This window comes from Enhydra lutris, unplaced genomic scaffold, assembly GCF_002288905.1.
Source record: "Enhydra lutris kenyoni isolate GAN:26980312 unplaced genomic scaffold, ASM228890v2 scaffoldscaffold87, whole genome shotgun sequence".
Taxonomy (NCBI): domain Eukaryota; kingdom Metazoa; phylum Chordata; class Mammalia; order Carnivora; family Mustelidae; genus Enhydra; species Enhydra lutris.
Window position 1 is genome coordinate 341567 of NW_019154171.1, and position 17232 is coordinate 358798.

General features: G+C 37.9%; 1 protein-coding gene across 1 annotated transcript in view; it reads right to left on the reverse strand.

The window, feature by feature from the left end:
* The window catches only part of LOC111161914 (non imprinted in Prader-Willi/Angelman syndrome 1), a 79268-nt gene that overhangs the window by 26576 nt on the left and 35460 nt on the right, over positions 1-17232 (reverse strand). The window contains exons 2-3 of the mRNA XM_022525988.1: positions 12061-12108; positions 10965-11055 (exon numbers count right to left, since the gene is read on the reverse strand). Coding sequence (XP_022381696.1) covers positions 10965-11055; positions 12061-12108 — 139 coding nt within the window. The remainder of the gene's footprint in view (positions 1-10964; positions 11056-12060; positions 12109-17232) is intronic.

Here is a 17232-nt window from a genome sequence, read left to right on the forward strand (position 1 = left end):
TCCCACTCCCCCTGCCTGTGTTCCCTCCCTTGCTCTCTCTGTCAAATAAATAAATAAAATCTTTTTTAAAATGATCAGCTCTATGCAAAAAAAAAAAAAAAAAAAAAAGAAAGAAAGAAAGAAAGAAAGAAACTAGACAACTTTCTTACACCATACACAAAAATAAACTCAAAATGGATTAAAGACCTAATGTGCAACCTGAAACCATTTAAACCTGAAACCATTTATGAAACCATAAAAATCCTAAAAGAGAGCATAGGCAGTAACATTTCTGACATTGGCCACAGCAACATTTTTTTAGATATGTCTCCTGAGACAAAGGTAACAAAAGGAAAAATAAACTATTGGTATCCAAATAAAAAGCTTCTGCACAGTCTTTATCTCTTTTTAATTTTGAAGGAAACGTTGCTGGGTAAAGTATTCTTGCTATACAGTTTCTTTCTTTCAACACTTTGAATATACCATCCCATTACCTCCTGGCTTACAAGGTCTTTTGTAAGAAATCTGATGATAATATGGGAGTTTCCTCTTGTGAGAGAATCTTTTTTCTCTTGCTGTTGTTTTTTTTTTTCTTTCTTCTTTATTTCAAGATTTTTATTTATTTATTTGAGAGAGAAGTGAGAGAGAGAGAGAGAGAGAGTGCACACAAGAGTAGGGAGGGAAAGGGAGAAGCAGACTCTTCTGGTGAGCAGGGAGTCCAACATGGGGCTTGATCCCAGGACCCTGGGATCATAACCGGAGTGGAAGGCAGATGCTTAACCAACTGAGCCATCCAGGCACCCCCTTCTTGCTGTTCTTAAAGTAGTTTTATTATAATATGTCTTGGTGAAGATCATTTTGGATTGAAAATTTGGGGTGACTTATGAGCTTCAAAAACCTGGATGTCCAAAATCTCTCCCCAGGTTTAGGAAGCTCTCAACCACTATTTATTTATTTATTTATTTGTGTGTGTGTGTGTGTGTGTGTGTGTGTGTGTGTGTGTGTGTGTGTGTGTTATTTTTAAATTCTTTTTTCTTAAGATTTTATTTATTTATTTGACAGAGATCACAAGTAGGCAGAGAGGCAGGCAGAGAGAGAGAAGGGGAAGCAGGTTCGCTGCTGAACAGTAAGCCTGATGTGGGGCTCAATCCCAGGACCCTGGGATCAGGACCTAAGCCAAAGGCAGAGGCTTTAACCCACTGAGCCATGCAGGTGCCCCATCAACCACTATTTATTTAAATAAGCTTTCTAAGTCCTTTCCCTCTCTTTTTCCAACAATGGTACTGTTTCCATATATAGTCCTATAGCCTTTCTTCATTCTTTTTGCTTTTTGCTCCTCTGAGTAGATGATTTCAACTGATCTGTCTTCTAGCTAACTACTTCTTTCTTCTATTGGTCAAGAGTGCTGTTGAGGTTCTTTATTGAATTCTTCAGTACATCAATTTTATTCTTCAGCTCCAAAATTGGTTTGGATCTTTTTTAGGTTGCCTCTTTTTTGAACTTCTCATTTTGTTCTTGGGTTACTTTCCAAATGTCTTTAAATTGTTTATATGTATTCTCATAGCATCTTTAAGGGAACTATTTTTGAATTCTTGGTCAGGCAATTCCTGGATCTGTATTTCTTTGAGGCCAGTAACCAGAAGTTTCTGTATTTGTTTGGAGGAGTCCCTGTAGCCTTGTGTAGGTGTCTGTGCATTTGAAAATGTTGTCACCTCTTCCAGACCTTAGGCAATGGTATCAGCTTTACTGAAGCTTTACTGAAGACTTTTACTTGTGGATGAGAGCACACAGGCAGGCAGTGGCGATGGCCAGGGCTGGTGTGCACATGGCTGGCTGCAGGGGCCAGGGGCCAGCTGCATGTGCCTGTGTAGTCACAGGATCCAGATATAGTGCTCAGGCCTAACACAGGCAGTAAAGGCCAGGGCCAACTACAAGCTCATTGACAGCTACAAGGGCCCTGGCTATTGGTGTGCCTATATTGTACACCAGTCATAGGGGTCAAGCTGGAGGTGTGCAGGTACAAAAGTGGAGGATCTAGCTTCAGGTGAACATAATGGTGCAGGGCAGTGACAGATGGTAAGGACTAATCGGGCCAACAGACTGCTGCAAAGATTCCAGTTGTCAGCATATTCTGTCATGGCTGCAGAGTAGTACCCCTGCATACATGCAGACTGAAGTGGAAGTTGGTGATAGATTTCAGACTTACAGTATGGAAGGGCACAAATGGACAGGCTAGCCCCAAACTCACACATGGCACCCTATAGTATGGAAGGGCACAGCTGGAAAGGCTAACCCTGAACACACACTTGGTCAGTTGGAGGAGTCTAGGCTGATGTCTTGTACTCATATAGCTACAGAGTTCTGGGACGGATGCTCATGTGGTTCCTGGGAGCTGGCAATGGTGGGGTGGGAAGTGGAATGAGGAGGGATTCTGATGGCTAGTATCACTGAATGTGAATGCCTCTGGGGTATAAGCTGATGAAAGCTCCAGGTGTCCGTGGCAACTGTGCTTGCCATTGGCTTCTTCAGTGGCAAAATCTGCTGGGTTTGTCTGCAGAGCAGGTGAGTGAGCCACAACCATTCTCACTGCATGGCTGCTACTGGTATCCCTTTTCTGCCTTGTTCCTCCTAGCCACCTCTGTCTCAGCTTTTGCAGTGAAACCAAAGCAGAACCTTGTGGCAATGTCCTGAAAGGCTGGGAAAGCTGGTTGCTCACTCTGTTCCTCCTTTCCTGGCAAGGGAAATTCTTTCCAGTTGAGAAGTTCCCTCCTGGTGCTGTGTAATGTCAGCTTGGGGAAAGGAAAGATGCAAGCAAAATGAAGTTGTCTTCTTTCTATTCTTTTGTGGTTATTTTCACGTTTTTTGTTCTAAAGTATTGCTGAAGTTTCTTAAACAGACTCCAGCCCTCTCCCAGAGCTCTCCCAGAAATGTTTCTCTTCATGGATAACTGTCTAATCATTAGTCTTTCTGAGATGACAGAGAGTGGATTCCCATAACCATTTTGGTGACACTGTTTTTTCCTGACTTTTCACTTTCTTGATGGGATTTTTTAAAGCAGAAAAGTTTTAAATTTATATAATGCCAAATTTATCTATTTTAGATAAATTTGTGCTTGTGCTTTAGGTGTCAAATCTAGGAAAATATTGCCTAATCCAATGTCACAAAAATTTATAACTTTCCTTCGAGAGTTTTATAGTTTAAGCATTTAAATTTAGGTACTTGACCTCCTTTGAGTTAATTTTTGTATATATTGTGAGGTAGGAGTATAACTTCATTCATTTGAATTTGGATACCCAGTTATATCAGCACCACTTATTGAAAAGACTATTCTTTCCTTACTGAATTGTCATTAACCACCTGTAAAAATCTGTTGACTATAACTGTTAGCGTTTATTTCTGGAATCTCAATTTTATTTATATATATATATAAATTATATATGTGTGTGTGTGCGTGTGTGTGTGTGTGTGTGTGTGTGTGTGTGTGTGCATCTCCTTAACTCAGTACCACACTGTTCTGCTTACTGTAGTTTTATAAAATGTTTTGAAATTACGAAATGTGAGTCCTTCAACTGTGTATTCACTTATCATGACTGGGCTATTCTTGGTCTCTTGCATTTCTATATGAATTTTAAGATCAGCTTGTCCCAATTTCAAATAAGCCCCCTAAGATTCTGATTGCACTGAACCTGTAGATGAGGCAGTATCATCATCTTAACAATATTAATTCTTGTTAATATTGGAATATGGGATATGTGAATATGGACCATTTATTTAGGATTAATTTATTTTAAATATGTTTTTATGGCTTCAGAGTACAAGTTTTGTGCTTCTTTTTAAAAATGTGTTCTTAAGTGTTTTGTTTGTTTTGGTACTATACTATAACTGAATTGCTTTCTTAATTTCATTTTTGGCTTGCTCACTGCTATTGTATACAGATACAATTGCATCCTTGCTGAACTTATCAGTTCCAATAGTTTCTTAGAATTTCCCATATATAAGATCACGTCAGCTCTGCTAACAGAGATAGTTTGACTCCTTCCTTTCTGATCAAGATGTCTTTTTTTTTTTAAATTTCTTTTCAGCGTAACAAAATTCATTGTTTTTGCACCACACCCAGTGCTCCATGCAATATGTGCCCTCCTTAATACCCACCACCTGGCTTCCGCAACCTCCCACCCCCTGCCCCAGGTTGTTTTTCAGAGTCCATAGTCTCTCATGGTTCACCTCCCCTTCCAATTTCCCTCAACTCCCTTCTCCTCTCCATCTCCCTATGTCCTCCATGTTATTTGTTATGCTCCACAAATAAGTGAAATCATATGATAATTGATTCTCTCTGCCTGACTTATTTCACTCAGCATAATCTCTTCCAGTCCCGTCCATGTTGATACAAAGGTTGGGTATTCATCCTTCAATCAAGATGTCTTTTAATTCATTCTCATTCATTCAATTTGCTTGCCCAACTATATCGGCTTGAACCTTAGATACAAAGGTACAAAGCTGAATACAAGTGGCAAAAGTATATGTCTTGTTCCTGATCCCCTGCGGGAAATCATCCACTCCTTAACCATTAAGTATGAAGTTAGCTGGGGTGTTTTCATAGAGATACTCTGCCAGCTTAGGAAGTTACCCTTTATTTCTAGCACTTTTTAAAGTAGTCTCCATGCCCAGTGTGGAACCCAATGCAGGGATTAAACTCACAACCCTGAGCTAAAGACCTGAGCTGAAGAGTTGGATGCTTACCCAACTAAGCCACCCAGGGGTCCCTCTATGTCTAGCATATTGATTGTTTTCATCATGAAGGGGTGTTGAATTTTATAAAATGACTTTTCTGTGTCTGTTGAGATATGTTTAACCTTTATTCGATCAATGATGTATATTAACTAATTTACTCTGATGCTAAATCTACCTTGCATTCTTGAGATAAATCCTGCTTAGTCAGGGTGTATAATCCTTTTCATATATTGCTGAATTCAATTGGCTAGTATTTTGTTGAGGAACCCTCCATCTATATTAACAAGAGAACTGGTTTGTAGTTTTCCTTTCTGGTGATTTCTTTGGTTTCATTACAAGATAGTATTACCTGATGGAGTTGGGAAGAGGTCCCATCTCTCCTATTTTTTGGGAAGAGTTTGTGAAGAATTTTATTAATTCTTCTTTAAACATCTGAAAGAATTCATCAGTGAAATCCCCTCTACCTGAACCTCTCTTCGTTGGAAGTTGTTTTGTTTTTTACCAATTCAGTCTCTACTTTCTCTAAGTCTATTCAGATTTTCTATTCTTAAAACATTTTCATTAGTTTGAGTCTTTCTAGAAATATGGTCATTTCATCTAAGTTATCTAATTTGTTGGTATACTGTTTTTCATCGTATTTGCTTATAATTCCAATTTCTGTAAAGTTGGTGGCAATATCCCCTCTTTGTTCTTGATTTTAGTAATCTGTCTTCTCTGTCAGTCTAACTGAAGTGTTATCAATTTTGTTAATCTTTTCTAAGGACAATCCTTGGGTTTTTCTGCTTTTCAGTATTTATTTTTAATCTCTATTTCATTTATTTACTCTAACCTTTATTATTTCCTTCCTTCTACCTCCTTTGGGTTTAGTTGGCCCTGTAAAGGTTGTTGATTTCACATTTTTCCTTTTAATGCAGGCATTTACAGATATAAATTTCCCTCTAGGTATGGCTTTACCCGAGTCACGTGAGATTTGATGTGTGTCTCCCATTTTTATTCATCTCAAAGTATCCTCTAACTTCCCTTATGAGGTTCTTTCTGACCGACTGGTCATTTAGTAATAAGTTGTTTAATTTCCACTATTTGTAAATTTCACAAATTTCACTGGTTTTGCTTTCTGATTTCATTAATGGCCTAGTATATGGTCTATCCAGGAAAATGTTCCATATACACTTGGGAAGAATGAGAATTCCACTGTTTGATGAGTGGAGTGTTCTACAGATGTCTATTTTGTCTGGTTGGCTTATAGTGTCATTCAAGTCTTCTATATCCTTCTTGATATTTTGCCTAGTTTTTCTATCCATTATTGAAAGTAGAGTATTGAAAGTCGTAACTATTATTCTTGAATTGTCTGTTACTCTTTATTCATTCAGGTATGTTTCATATATTTTGACGCTCTGTTTTTAGGTGCATATTTGTTTATAATTGTTACACCTTTCTGATGGACTGACCTTTTGTCATTACAAGATGTCTCTATCAGGAATAATATTTTTTGTTTTACAATCTACTTTGTCTGATAGATAGCCTCTCCAACTCTCTTATGGGATTGTTTGCATAATATATTTCCTTTCCTTCCTTTTACCTTCAATTCATTTACATCTTTGAATCTAAAATGTCTTGTGTAGAAGCATAAGTTGGATCTTTATCCTGCCTGACAATCTTTGCTTTAAAAAAGAAATTATTTATTTCAGAGAGAGAAAGTGAGAGAGAGAGTAGGGGGAGGAGCAGAGAGAGAGTTAGAGAGAGAATCCCAACCAGATTCCACACTGAGTGCAAAGTGATTCCAGGCTCAATCCCACCTCCAAGATCATGACCTGAGCCAAAATCAAGAGTCAGACTGAGACATACAGGTGCTCCTAATCTCTGCCTTTTTACTGGATTGTTTTATTCACTGACATTAAATATTTTTATTGATACTGTTAGTTGTGTGTTTGCCATTTTACTTTTTATTTTTTACATTTTTGTTCCTGATTCTTTACTTACTGCCTTCTCCTACATTAAGTGAATCTTTCCAGCATAAGAATTTAGTTCCTTATTGGTTTTTTTCACCACACTTCTTTGTTATTTTTTTAGTGGTTTCTCTAGGGCTTATCAGAATACCTTTCAAAATGATACTAAATTAACCTCAGTGAGATACAGTGTTACTCCTCTATAGCTCAATTCCTACTTCTTTCTTTTTGCGCTGTTTTTTTTTTTTTTTTTTTGTGCTACTTGGGTCTTTCACAAACCCAATAATACATTATTGTAATTATTATTTTGTAAAATTTATGTCTATTTTCAAAAAGCTGAGAAAAAAAAAGAGAATATGTATTTATAGTTTGTTATAGTTAGCAGGTATCTTTTCAAATATTCTTATTAGTTTTGAAATATCTATTAAATACACAGGTATTTATTACACTATATCAGGTTGCTTATGTGCATTTTATTGAAAATGAGGGTAAATATTACTGAAATAAATGTGTTTTCTTATGAACAAATTGTCAGTTTTGCCCTCTGTCATTTTATCTACTGGGATTTTCATATTATTCTGACCAATTTAAGAAACTCCTTACATCATATTAATTACTGTCATATTTGATGTAAATTTTTCCCCATTTTACTTTTTTACTGTAGTAAGTTAAACTTTTCATTTTTATTACTTCAAACTTTAGAAATTTCTTATCCTTTTAAGATCTAAAATACTTCCGTTTTTTCAAGTTGTAAAAATATTTTTCTTATACATAGGCCATAAACCATGGAAATATAGCTAAGTTTTTTTTCCTCCTCCTTTACGGATTAAACCTCTGTATTATATACTCTGGGTTATGTTAGAGATGCAGTCTTAATCAGTGAAAATCAGAGACAGAAAATGTCTACAACTGTATGCAACAGATAATTGGGCACATTAATTTATTGGGCTTACCACAGCTTTACACAGAACACTGAACTCTGCATTACTGAGCAGGACAACATACTTCAATACACCACTTCAGTCATGCACTGGAATAGTATCAACAAACCATTCAAGGTTGTATTTGCCTCTATTTTTACATTTGATGGCCATTCTGTATATAATACTTAATTCACTTAGGTCATATTTTGACAGTGCTATGATTCAAATTGATGTTCCTATAAATTTCTTACCAGTTCTCCCAATATTATTTATTTAAAGAAAAAATCTCTCTTTTAGACTGCAGACATGACAATTAAATGCAGCACCAATACTAGACTGGATCTTTTAATAGAAGGAAAAATGATGGTACAAAGGAAAAAATAAAAAATAATGGTATAAAAGTAATGGCATATTATAAAAATAAAGGTATAAAGGATAATGGCATAAAATAAGGGTAGAATGGATCAATTAACAAAACTGGAATACAGAAGGCAGATTAGATACATGTACTATAATGTTAAATTTATTGAAATTGATTATTGTACTGTGGTTATTAAAAGAATATTTGTAGTGTTAGGAAACACAAATCAACCTATTTACGGGTGAAGAGTCATGACAGAAGTAGCCTAAAAGAATAAAAAACAAAGGAACAAAAAAAAACCCAAAGCAAATACCACATTTATGGTTCTCAACTGGGGGTGATTTGTCCCCTCCCAGGACATTTGCCATGTCTGGACACATTTTTGTGGGGGTTACTCCTGGCATCTGGTTGGTGGAGTCTAGGGATGCAAAACACCCTAAAATGCACAAATCAGCCCTCATAACAAAGAATGATCTGGCCTCTAATGTCAACAGTGTTGAGGCAGAGAAACCTTGATACAGAGAAAGCAAATAATGGAGTAAGTGAGATAAAATATCAACAGAAGGTGTGCATAGGTGAAGGGTATACAGGTGTTGTTGTGATTATTCTTTTTATTTTCCAGTTTTCATTTTAACTCCAGTTAGGGTACAATATAGTGTTTCAACACTTACATAATACAGTCAGTGCTCATCACAATATGTACACTCCTTAATCCCCACCACCCATTTAACTATCCCATTTTGATTATTCTTAATCTTGTAACTTCTCTGTAATTTGGAAATTACTTCCAAATAAGGTGTTTTTAAACTTCTTTTAAAAGTACAGTGCTGTGATGTTTACTTTATCATACAATGAATCGTTACAGAGAAAAGTGGACCTATTTTGGGGCTTCCTAGTCTATTTCTAGTCTATTCTATTTCTCTACTTCTCTTCTCTATTTCTAGTCTATCTCCTGAAGACTTGCAGCATTGAACATTTCTGGTGAGGTGACTTAATTTTCAAAGCCATGAGAATAGTTCTTGCCTATTTTAGGCAAGATATTTTAATATATGCATATTAAATGTGCAATGTGCAAAGACCCTAGGGTCAGATTACTTATTTGCTTGAAGTTTTCAGGAGAACAAATCAAAGAGTGAGGCTGGGCTGTGAGAAGCTAGAGTAGTGATTCCCTGAAGTGAGTACCACTCATGCAATCCAAGCTCTTCAGGACCATCCAAACACAAAGTGACATCAAGCTACATATTATATTAGTCTTGTGTTTGGCTAAGAAAAACATTCTATAAACACATTTCCAAAGGTTAACCTGTATAAAACATATTTATGCTTTTTAGGCTATAGAATCTTAAAGCCTAATTGACTTGAAAGTATAATTTAAATATATCCATCATAGACACACTTCTCTGAAAGAATCTGGAAATCTGTCTAGAATACAGCAGAGTATTGCTATATAAATGAGTTAGAAACTGGGATTTTATTTCTCTTCTATTATATCTGTTTCTTAGTAATTTCTTCAAAGGTAAAACAAAATATAAATAGGTTCATGGGAGGATATGTGTTGAGCTATTCAAAAATGTCTCATAAAATCATTTTAGTAAGTAAGCCAAATGTAATACAAAGACTCCACTTGTAATGCATGGTGGCTGGCAGCCATCAAATCCCCAGTTCTACTTTACTCCCTTTGCCCCACATCTGGGCGACCTTATAAGAAAGCACGCTCAGACCCTGGTGTCCTCCGGCCCTTGGCAATGGCAGAAATTTCATACCATCCAAGTCCCTCCTGTGTGAGTGAACCTTCACCACACTCCCTTTTGAACTACAATAAAAACCCAAAGCTCCACCTCCCTCCTTTCTCTCTGGACCACACAGAAGCCCTTCCCTTGGGCATGGGGATCCATCTATTGTTAACTGTTAGGAGTTATAAATTCTATTTTATACCCATTGGTACCCAGGTGTCATCTGTCTCACTTCCATAATTTCCCAGGGTGGAGTAAGTGGGAGAATTGTTCAGTGTCTGGTAGGGGATGCCAGGCACACAAATAAGATACCAAGAGACTAGTTTTGCTTAATGAGTTCTCAGAATCACTTGCCAAGTTACCAGGAAGACTCTAGTCTCTTGGAAGTCTTCCAGGGCAAAGACTAGGAGAATGACAGAATCATATCCTCTGATGTCCACTCATAAGTTTGGGTCTGAAATATACTAAAGCAAATTTCTCAAAGAATGGTTAACTCAAAAAACTAAATTTGAGGGACGTCTGGGTAGCTCAGTGGGTTAAAGCCTCTGTCTTTGGCTCCGGTCATGATCCCAGGGTCCTGGGATCAAGCCCTGTATCAGGCTCTCTGCTTGGCAGGGAGCCTGCTTCCTCCTCTCTCTCTCTCTCTGCCTGCCTCTCTGCCTACTTGTGATCTCTGTCAAATAAATAAATAAAATCTTTAAAAAACAACAACAACAACTAAATTTGAAGTTAAAATTAAACCATATAGAGTAGAATACTGAAAACCTACCTTCAGTTATAATTTTGGTTTTATTATTTAAACAGAAACATTTAAACGGAAAGTTTGTTTATAACTAAAACTACACATTAAAAACCAAAACACATTTTTCTATACAAAGCTGTCCAATTTTCCCAGCACCATTTATTGAAGAGACCATCTTTTTTCCACTGGATATTTTTTCCTGCTTTGTCGAAGATTATTTGACCATAGAGTTGAGGGTCCATATCCAGACTCTCTACTCTATTCCATTGGTTTATGTTTCTGTTTTTGTGCCAGTACCATGCTGTCTTGGTGATTACAGAGAAGCATGAGAGACTGTGGACTCTGAGAAACGAACTGAGGGTTTTGGAGGGAGGAGAGGGGAGCTGGGTGAGCCTGGTGGTGGGTATTAAGGAGAAGATCTATTGCATGGAGCACTGGGTGTGGTGCATAAACAATGAATCTTGAAACAATGAAAAAATAAATTTAAATTAAAAAAATAACAAAAAATTTTAAAAAATAAAAACAAAAACACGGAATCCCAGTTCTTACCCAAACGGCACTCCAAGGGCACCCAGTGGAGTCACCAGGACCGTGGGGACTGCAGTGTAAGCCAGAAAGTTTCCAATCTGGCCAACAGCCACTGTCAAGAGAATCACAAGGATACCACTTGCAATTACAGCTCTCTTTTAGCAATGATCACAGAGTTTAATTTGGCAAGGCTCTGTTCCGAAAGGGCTACTTCTTTTCATTACTTGTGAGGAAGCAAATGTGGGGCATCATTTGCATAATTAAGGGTCCTGAAGGCAGAGAGAGTAGGCCCCACAGCATCACGGACCCAATCAGTCAGGAGTAGTTTCAGCCCTCTGTGGAAATTCCCAAACTAAATGGCCATGATTGACAGTGGGTGCAACAAAGTATATTTCCACTCTCTCCTTAACACATCCTTGTTTTAACACTAATCATGTAGAATTTCCTGTCCTTTCAATGGTCTGGGATCTACTCCAGTACAGTCTACTGGCCACAGTGACATGCTGCAGGCACATCACCTGGAAAAACTACTGCCTGCACAGGACTGCACCCAGAGCTATAACGAGACAGAGCTTAAAGATGAGCTCCTCAATGAAAGGAAACATCTGCTAGACAACAGCTTGCCTAAAAGATAATGTGTGACAAATAAACCTCATGATATTTCTGAATTTTCTAATATAATTTTTCTTTATATATTTAGGGTTCTGAACTTAAATTTTATTATTTATTTTTATATGATACTAGATAACCTCTGCACATGACCTCTTTTATACAATAGCATATGATCCTGTACTTAAGGCTAAGTGAAGAAACTCTCTTTTGTAAAACCAATTATGTTTAACAAAACATAATTTCACCAGATATCAACAGCATGATTACAGATGAGTAAGAAGGAGCATTTCAATTTCTTTGGGCCCCGGACAGTCTGACCTGGACTAAATTCAGAGCTAACTGCAGGCAGTACGGAACCTCTATTTCCTCCCTCCAATTCCTCCCAGCCTAGTCCTCAGCCCAAAGAATGGAGCTGTACTCATTCCACCTCCTCCAGTCCTGCCAGAAGAATGACTGATCTTAAGAAAGCAAGCAAACCAAGCTCTTCACCACACTGGGTACTTACTTGCAATTGTGCCTGCCCACCACACAATGTCTGTTAAATAGGAGGTACCTATGAGAGAGTGAGATAAAAATGTGAGAAAAGTACAAAGCAAGAGGTTTACAAACTATATACTTGAAGATGAGTTTTTACATGAAAATAAAATTGAGAAAGAATAATGAATGCCATACTGCTTATTCACCCTTTAAAGAATCGTTTAGTCTATAGATAGCAGCATGAGAAACCACTGCAAGTGGCAAATGCAGATATTTTTTGCAATGAAAACAAGCTAACCCAAACAACAAGTGAAACCTTTATTAAAAAAATATTTTTGGCTCATCATGCCACCCAGAGATACAAATATTCTTTGGCATGAAGTTTTATATTGAAGTCCAGCTCTTTCATACATTATAGCAACCCATTTATATGATAATTATGAGCATAGGATTCAATAACTTAGTGCCTGAACAAGTTACTCAAATTTCATAAAGTAGAACATTTATGATATGGCTCTTTTTTCAACCATATGGACAGCAGACTTTTCACTCACTCAGTGATTTGACATTACATAGATATGACATTACACAGTCAACCATATTCTCTTAGGTTACCCTCATGTATCCCCATGTATAGTCAGACAGAAACATGGGCAGGGGCCCAGGCCTCCCCATTAGATGGGTCCCTCTTCCTGCCTGTATGACAGGAACCTGCAGCAAGATAGTCTCCCAACCTTTGAGACACACAGCTGTACTACTTCAGATAGGTCAAAATGCTCATCTGACAGGTTTCTTCACTTCAGATTAAAATAGCTAATTCTAGATTTTAGCCATCCTAACAGGTGTGAGGTGATGACTTATTGTGGTTTTGATTTGTATTTCCTTGATGATGAGTGATGCTGAGACTCTTTTCATGTGTCTGTTGGCCACCAGTATGTCTTCTTTCGAAAAATGTCTATTTAGGTCCTCAACCCATTTTTCAACCATATTGTTTGGCTTTTTTGGTGTTGAGTTATTTAAGTTCTTGATATACTTTGGATATTAACCCTTATGAGATATATCATTTGCAAATATGTTCTCTCATTCAGTAGTTGATGATATTATAATAGTAATGTAATTGGGACAGATGGTAGCTATACTTATGATATACATAGCATAATGTATAAACTTATCAAATCACTAAGCTGTACACCTGAAACTAATGTAACATTCTGTGTCAACTACACTCAAATAAAAAAAGTAACTCTGTAGTTACTTTTTTAGAGAAATTATTTTAAAAAAATAAAATAAATCTAATCAGACATTTTAATTCATAGTAATTTCGTATAATGAACACAGGAATTCAGCCTGCTTCATGGAGGAACAGAGCTACAGATATTACAATAAGTACTTGAAAAAAATAAAATTGGGCTAATAAGTAATGACAGAGTAGGAAGAATGGTGAGTTAGAATATCACCATTTGGCAACATCACAATAAAACCAATTTAGGCAAGAATCATCAATGGAAATGAAAGCAAGTGGATAAAAGTTTGTTGAGGAAGAATGTAGGATTGCCACGTAGTCTCCATTAATCACCTCTACCAGTTTCTCATTAATTATGAAGAGAAAAACTTATCTTTATAGTACTCTGTAGAACCTGATAGACATCACCTTAACCAAGCGGTCAAAGTAGACATCATCAGCAATGGGACAAACCAACATCACATGCCTCCTGAGAGGATGCACTGAGAAGGATACAACATCACATCTTTGGTATTCCTGCCAAAATGCATCACTTGAATCTAATCATAAAACTATTAAACAGGCTATAAATTTGCTGGCTTCCCCTCTTTAAAAAAGGCAAGGTCCTAAAGACAAAGAAAGGCTAAAAGACTGTTGCAGACAAAAGAAAACTAAGAAGACATGGTGACTCAACACAAAGATGCTAAATGTTTAAAAAAAAAAAAAAAGGTGCTATAAAGGACAGTATTGGGGCAACTGGCAAAATATGAATAGGGACTGTTGTAAATAAAAGACTTCCCAAACCACTTCTCTTTCTGCTTGAGAACGTGACTCTAGGTTCACTTTCTGGCTAGGAACCTGATAGCTATGTGGCCAGAGGATAGCACCTAGAAATGACTTTTGATGGACAAATGACTGGGAGTCTGGTGAACATCTGAAAGAGATCCTATTACTTGGACTCCTCAGAGAGCAATGTCTCTGGGAACAAGCATGTCTTGTCAGGCTTGGGAGTTCTGTCTCTGTGACTTTAACAGGGTTCATAAGGCAGGGCTGCTGTAGCAATGCCTGCTGCAGCTCTGCCTCCAGGCCTGAGACAAAGTCTGCCTCTGCTGCCAACCTCCAGCAGGAAAGGGCGTGACATTGGCTATGGCTCCTCTCCTGTGTCCCTCAGAGTGTGTCTGAGGTAAATGTGGACCATGTTATCCTATAAGTAGGAAAGTAGAGCTGAGCCTAAGAAAGCCACCTCCCAGTAAGTACTGTAGAACAGTTATCAGCTATTAGTACAAAATCCATGTTGAATTTCCTGAATGTGCTAATCATACTGTGTCTATTTAAGAGAATGTCCCAGTATCCCAAAAATGCATGCCGAATTTTTAAAAATTTTTTTAAAATTTTTATTTTAAGTAGGCTCCACATGCAATGTGAGGCTTGAATTCATGACCCTGAGATCAAGAGTCACATGCTATCAACTAAGCTAGCCAGGCGCCCCTGCATGCTGAATTTTAAGGATGAAAGTTCATTAAATTTCTTGCAGGGCTGGCTCGGTAGCTAAGTGAACATAATAATAATAAGGAAAAAAAAGTTGAAGGATGCAAGTTCATAAAGTTTACTTCCAGAATGCTGGTGTGAACTCCCCATGTACGAGTTGCCCAGTGAAACAACAACTGGAGAATAAAATACTAAAAATATTTTTCAAGGCTCTGAAATTGTTCTAAGAGTATATAGCAAATGAAGAAACATGTACTCAAGAAAAATCTATTATATTTCAGTGAAAACACTGTAAGTCCTTAGCACAGTAGCTACAACCCACTCCTTCTCTCCCCCACTGCAATTCAGTTTCACAGAAGCTGTACTCCAGAATGGTGACAAAGAAAATGGGGTCCCCTCTCCTCTTAGTTCTCCATCACCAGGAAGAGCAGTCCTTCAGCATTTCTCATCCCCTTCCCCACACTGAAGAGGCTAAATATCTGGTTAGTGCATCCAAGAATTTGGGGGCTTCTTTCCCCAACTCAATCCCTACCCGGAGGCTCTACCCCTGCTAGGATAGGCCCTGATCATCCTGTTCCAAGCTTGAAAGTAGAGTACAGATTTCATACCTGGAGAGGCAAGCAAGATCAGATGTTACCAACCACTCCCAATAACTAGTATCAATTAATATACCAGCCTGGAGTCAACTGGACAAGACTGTAAGGCAATTTATACACCAGAACATTGTCGAAGTAACAGACTAATCATCCAGCAATTAGTAGAGTCTAACAGTTGGATAATACCCAATGAGACAGATAAGAGAAAAACCGGGGGGGCGCCTGGGTGGCTCAGCGGGTTGGAGCCTCTGCCTTCGGCTCGGGTCATGGTCTCGGGGTCCTGGGATCGAGCCCCGCGTCGGGCTCTCTGTTCCGTGAGGAGTCTGCTTCCTCCTCTCTCTGCCTGCCTCTCTGCCTACTTGTGATTTCTATCTGTCAAATAAATAAATAAATTAAAAAAAAAAAAAAGAGAAAAACCGGTAAGAGAAATAGTCAAAGATAGCCCAGCTAGTCATCCCAAATAAAGATGTACATAGCCAAGACTGTAACCTTTGAGGTGCACCATTACAGGCTTCACACTGCAGGGGAAATGGACTACCAAAATACTCCACTCAGGCCACTAAACAAACAAACAAGCAAACAACAATCCACAGAGAGAGGAAGGGGAATCAGATTCCAGAGTTGATACCACATATTACCTAAAATGCCCAGATAGCAACAAAATTCATCAGACGACAACAACAAAACAAACAACCCAATTCAAAAATAGCCAAAAGACGTGAATAGACACTTCTCCAAAAAAGATACACAAATGGCTAATAAGCACATGAATAGATGCTCAACATTACTAAACATTAGGGAAACACAAAAATCAAATCCCTATCACTTCACACTCATTACAGGGACTACTGAAAAACAAACAAACAAGTGTTGGTGAGAATATGGACAAACTGGAAACCTTGTGCACTGATGGGAAGAATGGAAAATGGTGTAGCCACAGTGGAAAACAGAACAGCAGTTCCTCAAAGAGTTACGTATAGGATCACCATAAGGTCCAGCAATTCCACTTCTGGGCATATATCCAAAAGAACTGAAAGCAGGGACTTGAGGATATATTTATTTGTAAACCATGTTCATTCCAGCTTTGATCACAATAGACAAAAGGTGGAAACAACCCAAGTGTCCTTCAACAGATGAATGGACAAACAAATGGATAGACAAAATAAAAGGGACATGGTTCTTTTTGTTATATTTGAAAGAGCAGTAAGCAGCAGCATAAAAAGGACTGTTATTCAGCCTTAAAAAGGAATGAAACTCTGATATATACCTGAACATAGATGAACCTGGGAGACAATAATGCTAAGTGAAATAAACCAGTCAAAAAATGGCAAATAGGGGCACCTGGGTGGCTCAGTGGGTTAAGCCTCTGCCTTCGGCTCAGGTCATGATCTCAGGGTCCTGGGATCGAGCCCCACATCGGGCTCTCTGCTAAGCTGGGAGCCTGCTTCCTCCCCTCTCTCTGCCTGCCTCTCTGCCTACTTGTGATCTCTGTCTGTCAAATAAATAAATAAAATCTTTTTAAAAAAATGGCAAATATTTTATGAGTGTACTTATGTATGGTACTTAGAGTAATCACATTCATAGAGATAGAATGGCGAACAGTGGTTATCAGGGGTTGGGAGTGGGAATGGGAGTTACTGTTAAATGGGTACAGTGTTTCATAAAGGGATTATGAAAAAGTTCTAGAGATAGATACTGATGATATTTTGTACAACATAAATATATATTATATATATATTTTTTTAAAGATTTTATTTATTTATTTGACAGACAGAGATCACAAGCAGGCAGAGAGGCAGGCAGAGAAAGAGGAGGAAGCAGGCTCCCTGCTGAGCAGAGAGCCCGATGCGGGTCATGATCCCAGGGTTCTGGGATCGAGCCCCGCATCGGGCTC